At 56.5% G+C, this 8,036-nt stretch overlaps 1 protein-coding gene across 1 annotated transcript in view; it reads left to right on the plus strand.

Moving 5' to 3' along the window:
* Window positions 1-4,832, plus strand: part of SMO (smoothened, frizzled class receptor) — a 28,199-nt gene extending 23,367 nt beyond the window's left edge. The window contains exons 8-12 of the mRNA XM_004608268.2: window positions 125-233; window positions 1,142-1,327; window positions 1,524-1,672; window positions 3,131-3,265; window positions 3,494-4,832. Coding sequence (XP_004608325.2) covers window positions 125-233; window positions 1,142-1,327; window positions 1,524-1,672; window positions 3,131-3,265; window positions 3,494-3,912 — 998 coding nt within the window. The 3' untranslated portion in view covers window positions 3,913-4,832. The remainder of the gene's footprint in view (window positions 1-124; window positions 234-1,141; window positions 1,328-1,523; window positions 1,673-3,130; window positions 3,266-3,493) is intronic.
* The last annotated feature ends 3,204 nt before the right edge of the window (window positions 4,833-8,036 follow it).

The following is an 8,036-nucleotide window of genomic DNA, read 5'->3' on the forward strand; positions in this document are numbered from 1 at the left end:
GAGGAGGGGCTTATCTTCACCCCAAGGGCGGCTTCCTCGCGCCCAGCTTACCCCCTTCCTCCCTGGCTCTTCCAGAGCCCGGTCATCACTCAGCCCCTTGACGCAGCCCCCTGTCCTTCCACAGGCATTTTTGGCTTCCTGGCCTTTGGCTTTGTGCTCATCACCTTCAGCTGCCACTTTTACGACTTCTTCAACCAGGCTGAGTGGGAGCGCAGCTTCCGGGACTACGTGCTGTGAGTGGGCCCCCGGGCCTGGCCGCAGATGGAGTCACGGTGGGGGTGGGGACAGAACCTCCCGCCTCCGCTCAGCCCCGCCCCCCCAGTGGCCCGAGGCTCTCCGCGGACACCCCTCCCTGTGGACTCGGACTGGAGCGCGTGTTTGGCAGGCGGGAAACCTTAGTTGGATCCCTGGCGCCATCACAAGGGACGCCCCCAGCACCGCTGGGTGTGGCGCACAAACCAACCAACCTGAAAACAAATGGTCCGGGGCCTCGGTCACAGAAGTTGCTCCCTCCGCTCGCCAGCGCTCTTTGAGTTTGTTACAGATCCTCAAGCAGTTACCGCTCTCTATGATGAGGCATTAACCTGCTGGGGGTTACTGGTTTTGCGCGTGCATTTTTGCATCCGAATGAGCACAAATGGGAGAGAGTAAGGCAGCGGGGCTGTGGAAACAGGCCAGCGGCAGAAATGGCAGCTGAAAGGTTTATTAAAGGGGCCAGAGAATGGGTCCCTGGGCCCCCCGGAACTCCCCCTGAGCTTGATCAGGCGTGCCCTGCTGGGACCCCGCCCCCCACGCCATGCCCCAGCACCACTGGGTACAGCCTCTATTGAAGAAAATGTTCGCTGAGGGGGACACACATCCACGTCCTGATTGCTTTCACCTCTTCCTGGACTCCAGCGCCCGCGAGGGGAGCGTTAAGCCACACTGAACGCCTGAGTCCCGCCCCCTGAGACTGGCTTTAATGACGCTGGGTGGGGCCCAGACTCCAGTGGTTATTAGGAGCTCCCCGGGGACGCTAATGAGCACCCAGCGCAGTGATCAGTGCTGTGGGGCTCAGCACTCTCTCCCATCTCTGGATGGATTGTCTGGGGAGCCGCCCAGGAGCCCCAGAAAACCTGCCCTTGCTCTCCCCTCCCCATAGGTGCCAGGCCAATGTGACCATAGGGCTGACCACCAAGAAGCCCATCCCTGACTGTGAGATCAAGAACCGCCCCAGCCTCCTGGTGGAGAAGATCAACCTGTTCGCTATGTTTGGGACCGGCATCGCCATGAGCACCTGGGTCTGGACCAAGGCCACGCTGCTCATCTGGAGGCGCACTTGGTGCAGGTGGGCTCGGCGCCTGCTTCTGCCCCCTTTTCCCTCCTACCTACCCCTTTTCTCCAGCTAGCGCCGAGCCGCCGCTGCCGCCTGCTCTGTGGCTCACTGCTGCCCCCTGGTGGCGCCCTCTGTCCTACACCTAGTGTTGTCGTGGGGTCGGATGCGATTTGCTGCTGGCTTCAGCCCTCTCCCTCTCTGCTCTCAGGTTGACGGGGCACAGTGATGACGAGCCCAAACGCATCAAGAAGAGCAAGATGATCGCCAAAGCCTTCTCCAAGCGGCGGGAGCTGCTGCAGAACCCAGGCCAGGAGCTCTCCTTCAGCATGCACACAGTGTCACACGACGGGCCCGTGGGTGAGCCCCGCCCCGTCCCCTGCATGCTGGGCCAGACCCTTCCCCTGCTGGCTGGACACATGCACCTCGGGGAGTGGGGGCTGCCTTATTCGCAAACACTATTTTTTTCTTTTAGTTTTTGGGTTACAGCCGGTGGTACTCAGGGGTTACTCCTGGCTCTACACTCAGGAATGACTCCTGGCGGTGCTCAGGGGACCCTATGGGATGCCGGGGATTGAACCCCGTCCGGGATGTGCAGGCAAATGCCCTCCTACGCTGTCCTATGGCTCAGAGCCCTCTATTACTGTTTTACCAGTGCCAGTGACCAGCCACCACTGTCCCCAGGTCTCTCCTGCCTCCTGTCCCCTGGCCTGCCTGGGTACTCTGCTCTGGTGGCATTAGCACGGCGTTATGTCCACTGGGGCTCTATTTCCTTCACTCCACGTGTGAGATCACCCAGCCTTTCTCTTTTCCTTCTTGACTCGCTTCACTTGGCTGCTCGGGGTTGCTGTGGACTGCAGGATCTCGCCTCCTCCATTGTGTAGCTATACTGCGGTGCTCAGTCCACCCATCTGTTGTGGGCACTTATTGTTTCCAGCCTTGGCTATTATAAATAATGCTGCGATGAACTCAGATGTGCAGAAGGGAAATACGTGGGTAATATGGAAGTTCATTTTTTGGTCATGTCTGTATATATATATTTTTTATTTATTTATTATTATTATTATTATTATTATTATGGGTTTGAGGCACACCTCATGGTACTCAGGGCTCACTCCTGGAAGGCCTCAAGGGACCAAAGGGACTGCTGGGGACTGATCAGCCGCATGCAAGGCAAGCACCTTACCCGCTGTCCAGTTGCTCTGGCCATACACTTTAATTTTAAGTGTTCATAGCAGCATTATAGTTCGGGTCACATACTGACCTAGTGTTAACATTTTTGGTGTTGGTGGACATGGTCACCACACTGCATCACCACCCAACTGCCAGTTCCCTCCAACACTGCCCTTTTGTCCCTCCGAGTGCCCTCCTGTTTCTTACCCCGGGCTTGCTTTGAGGCGGTTCCTCTCGGAACTTTCTTTTCCACGTGCTCTCCCTGCTCTGAGGCACCCCAGGGCTCCGTGAACTAGATTTCCGTCCCCTAGTAATGAACATGTGTAGAGACCACTGGGGTGTCGGGGTGATGTGTGTTAGTGACCTGACCGTGAACAGTGTCAACTAAAGAATCAGGGTCACCGTGAGTCTGGTGGGTCACAATTTTTTTATTGTTGTTTTTGTGTTGGGGACCACACCCAGCGATGTCCAAAAATTACTCCTGGCTCTGCACCCAGGAATTACTCCTGGCCGGGTTTGGGGGACCACATGGGATGTTGCCGATTGAACCCCGGTTGGCCCCGTGCAAGGCAAGTGCCCTACCCACTGTATTATCGTTCGCTCTGGCCCTGGGAGTCACAATTTTTCATCCCTCTGTCCCCACAGCTGGTTTGGCCTTTGACCTCAACGAGCCTTCAGCTGACGTGTCCTCTGCCTGGGCCCAGCATGTCACCAAGATGGTGGCTCGCAGGGGTGCCATCCTCCCTCAGGATGTGTCTGTCACCCCCGTGGCAACTCCAGGTAGGGGGGGCGTCTGGGCTTCCACAAGAAGGTGGTGGGAGTGGGGAGTGGCAGCTAGAAACTTGGGGTTTCTAGACTGGACTGCCAGGGGCTGCCGGGGAGGGGTGGGGCTCCATCCAGGGCCAGTCCCTGGAGCAGCTGGAGTTTGGGGAGGGGTGTCTCAGGGAAGAAGGGGGGTGTGCAGGGCCGGGCTCAGCTCAGGCCGTCTCCCCCACGCCCACCCGGCAGTGCCTCCGGAGGAAAAAGCTAACCTGTGGCTAGTGGAGGCCGAGATCTCGCCGGAGCTGGAGAAGCGGCTGGGCCGGAGGAAGAAGCGGAGGAAGAGGAAGAAGGAGGTGTGCCCGCTGGGGCCACCCCCGGGCCCCGCGCCCGCCCCCAGCGCCGTCCCGCGCCTGCCCCAGCTGCCCCGGCACAAGTGCCTGGTGGCCACGGGCGGCTGGGGCCCGGGGGAGTCCTGCCGACAGGGCGCCTGGACCCTGGTCTCCAACCCCTTCTGCCCAGAGCCCAACCCCCTGCAGGCCCCTTTTCTGCCCAGCGCCCCGGGCCCCTCGGCCTGGGCCCAGGACCGCCGCCAGGGGCTGGGGCCCATTCACTCCCGCACCAACCTGATGGAGGCCGAGCTCCTGGACGCCGACTCGGACTTCTGAGCCTGGACAGCAGCACTGGGGGTGGGGGTGGGCGCTGGGGTGGGGGTGGGGAGGCCAGGCAGGCAGCCCCCCGCACCCCCCCCCCCCCCCCGTCCTCTTTGGGAGTGCTGCTTCCCCTGGAGAACTGAGGCCCGGCGCCCTCGCTGGCAGGCCGTCCGGGACGTCAGCGTGGGCGCCTCTCCCCAAGGTGCGACCTGGAACTGGAGGGTGTGTGGTGGGGGGTCCCAGATCTGCCCCACCGCGGGGCGTGGCTGGCAGCTTCAGTGTCCAGAGGCGCGTGGCGTCTGCAGAGCTGGTCGGCGGCCGGGTAACAGCGCCCCCTGCCGGCAGCCGGTTTCTGTGCCGCTGGGTTCCCCACCCCCCCCTTCCTGGTCCCTAAAGTGTTGATAGCATCCCTAGCTGAGTGCAGACTGGGCTCTCCCTTCTCCCTCTTCTAGAAGACAGTGGGGCTAGGAGGGCCCGTTCCCCTCCGCGTGCTGCCCTCATCTGCCCAGGCCGGCAGCCCTTCCCCAGGTCACTTCAGCCAGGTCCCTCCTCCCCTGGTTTCCCTTGGTTGTTTAGATGTGTTGCCCCTCTCTCCCTCCATCCCTTTGGCTGCGGGACTCGGACTCGGGGAGGCTGGGAGAGGGGGAGCCTGAGGCCACCCACCCAGAGAGACTTTACCTCTGGCTCTCTCCATGGGGGGGGGGGTGGAGCCTCCGCCGTGGGAATCACTCTGGGAAGCTGCCTGCCGGCCTTCACCAGGCCTGAAGTTCAACTTTTACGAGAGCCGGTGAGGCGACCCCCACCTCTCATAACCCCAGCCCCCCAATTCAAGCACCAGACATCAGGAGACCCGAGGAGCTGGCTGGGTTCCTGATGGGGGAGAGGGATGGGGAGGAGAAGGAACATAAACAGGAAATAAAAAGGTTTTGTATGAACTCCGGCTGTGTTGCTTCCCAATGGATTGGCCCTTGTCTTGGCCTCACTACCTGGGCCTGATGTCGTTGCTCTTCCACTTACTCCCCAGGGTGTCCCCAAAGGTACCTGGGACTCGTGGGTCGACACTGATGGCAGTGTGGCTGCTGCAGGTCCTTCCCGGCCAGTGGGCTGGAAATGGGTGAAAACCCCTCTGGGCCCCCAGCTGCCCCACTGCCCAGGGCTCATGCGGTGATGGAGCAGGAAAATGGCACCCAGTTCCTGGGACACTGACTGGAAGCAACTGCCCCCTGCTAGTGGGGAGTGGCGTGGCTCTCTAGGGCAACCGTGGGTCCTGGTCTCTGGGGGCCTCCTACAGGGTATGTGCATGTGGGGGGTGAGGGTGGGGATACAGGTACCTTCTGAGCTAACTTGTGCCCTTGGTCAGTCAACAGAATTCAGAATTACCTGCTAGGAGCTTGTTATTCCCATAACCTCCAGAAAGGTCTCAGGGACTCAGGAGCATGTAGAGAGATGTATAGTGGACAGGTGGACAGGGGGTGGGCTCTCAAGGTAATGGTCAGACTTGTTTGGGGAGTGTTTGCTGGAGGTAAGTGTTTTGCCAGAGCCAATTTACAATGGAAGGAAGAAGAAAGGGAAATAATATTGATCCTATTGGTGGTACTTTTTTTTAAATTTTTTTTCTTTTTTTCATTTCCTTGAGGTTGGTGGGGACATACCTGGTAGTGCTCAGGACTGTTTCTGATTCTTCTTTTTGGGTCACACACAGGAATTACTGGCAGTGCAAGGGAGATGCCAGGGATCGAACCTGGGTCGGCCGTGTGGAAGGCAGATGTCCTAACCGCTGTACTATTGCTCCAGCCCCCACAAGCGTCATTCTTCACAGTGCTGAGGAGATCATATGCGATGCAGGAGATTTGAGTCAGGGCCAGCCCTGCGCAAGCCGAGTGTCTTAACCCTTGTGCGATTTCTTGCCTTATCTGGGCATGGCACGTAGTGGTAAGTTGGGACAGGGGCAGGACCCTTGGTGTTTGCCCACGGTACCCTACTGCCTCTTGTTTCATCCTGAGGGATCGGAGGAGCTAGAATTTTTAAGATTTTGGGGGCCATACCCGACACTCAGGCTGAGCTGCTGGGCTCGAGGCTCTGGGGTTGTGCTTGGTGGTGCGGGGGAATCACGCAGAGCCAGAATTCACCCGGGGCCTCCTGCACGCACGGCATGTGATCTTACGCTTTTTTTTTTTTTTTTTGCTCAGGGGTTACTCCTGGCTTTGCACTCAGGAATACTGCTGGCAGTGCTCAGGGGACCATATGGGATGATGAGATTTGAACCCGGGTCAGCCGCGTGCAAGGCAAATGCTCTACCCACTGTGCTATTGCTCCAGTCCCCAGTCATCTCATGCTTTAAACTCGGAGCTCTGTCTGGGCTTTCCCCTCCTCTCCAGCTTCCCCACGGCCCTCCTGGCCCTTCGTGTTTGTTTCTTTCCCTCTTTCTTCCCATCACAGCTTTACACCCCTGCAAATTAGCTAACTTTGTGAACTTTATCAAAGTAAAATGTACCCGTATCATCTACTGATGTTTTATAAGAAAGGAAAAGATAAAAAATAAAAATAAAAAAATACCAATAGGAGGGGGCTGGAGCGATAGTACAGCGGGTAGGGTGTTTGCCTTGCACACAGCCGACCTAGGTTCAATCCCTGGCATCCCATATGGTCCCTCAAGCACCGCCAGCAGTAATTCCTGAGTGCAGAGCCAGGAGTAACCCCTGAGCACTTCCGGGTGTGACCCCAAAAAGCAAATAAATAAATAAAATAAGGAAAAGATTAATCATGGGGCAGAGGTGTATGCCCAGCTGTCCTCAGGGGCTTCTCCCTATCTTGCTGTGGGTGGAGAGAGGCTGTCATATGGTGCCAGGGATTGAAACTGGGGGTCCCAAGGCGAGCACGTACTACAGCTCTTTGAGCAGTCTCCCAGCCCTTAAGCACTTTCTCCTTTCCCGTCTGTTTTCACTAGGGTGGTTGACACTAAGTATGGGAATGAGGGCTGGAGTGATAGTACAGCGGGTAGGGCGTTTGCCTTGCACACGGCCGACTCGGATCTGATTCCCAGCATCCAGGAGTGCAGAGCCAGGAGTAACCCCTGAGCAATCTCCGGGTGTGACTCAAAAAGGAAAAAAAAAAAAGGTTGAGGATGGGTGAAGAGAGAAGTTCAGGAAAAAGCAGCGAAATTTCCCTTCTGGCTGGCGGTGGTGGCAGAGCAGGGAGTCAGCGCTAGAGGGCACTGTGGCGCCACCGTCCGGTACCGCCCTCCCTGGGCGCGTGGACGCTCAGGCAACCCAGAGATCTTGGAGCATTTAAAAAAAAAAAAAATTGAATCATCCGTGAGAAACACAGCTACAGAGTCACTCATGACTGGGTTTCAGTCATACGTTTTAACACCTGTGTACGTTTTAACACCAGTGTGCGTTTTACGTTTTAGCACCAGTGTGCATTTTACGTTTTAACACCAGTGTACATTTCCAAGCACTGATGTACTGACGTCCCCAGTCTCCCTTCCTCCACCCCAGCCCCGAGCCTGCCTCTATGGCAGGCACTTTTCTTCTCTCTGTCTCTCCCTCCTCCCCCCACTGTGGTTTGCAATACTATTAATTACAGGGTATCATACATTTCACTTTCACTTTTCTTTCTTTTCTTACTCAGTTCTTGTCCAGAGTGATCATTTCCTAGTTCTCATTGTCATAACGGTCCCTTCTCTGTCCTAACCGCATTCCCCCACAACTTGTGGCAAGCTTCCTACCAAATCCTCCTGCCCCTCATTCCTACTGTCTTTGGTAATTAGTCTCATACTATGTCTTTTTTTTTTCTAATAGCCCACAGCTGAGCACAATCAGTTTATATCTGTCCCTCTCCCTCTGATTCATTATTCATTTCACTCAGCATGATACTTTCCACGTCCACCCATTTAAAGGCAAATTACATGCTTCATTCTTTCCTAAAAGTTGTGTAGTATTCCACTGTGTAGATGTACCATAGCTTAGTCATCTGTTCTCGGGCACTTGGGTTGTTTCCAGATTCTGGCCATTATGAATAATGCTACAATGAACATAGGAGTACAGATGGCTTTTCTGCATGGTATGTTTGGGCCCTAGTGTATGTTCCCAGGAGTGGTATTGCTGAGTTGGATGGAAGCTAACAATTTCTAGTTT

The sequence above is a fragment of the Sorex araneus genome, chromosome 1, assembly GCF_027595985.1.
Source record: "Sorex araneus isolate mSorAra2 chromosome 1, mSorAra2.pri, whole genome shotgun sequence".
Lineage (NCBI taxonomy): Eukaryota > Metazoa > Chordata > Mammalia > Eulipotyphla > Soricidae > Sorex > Sorex araneus.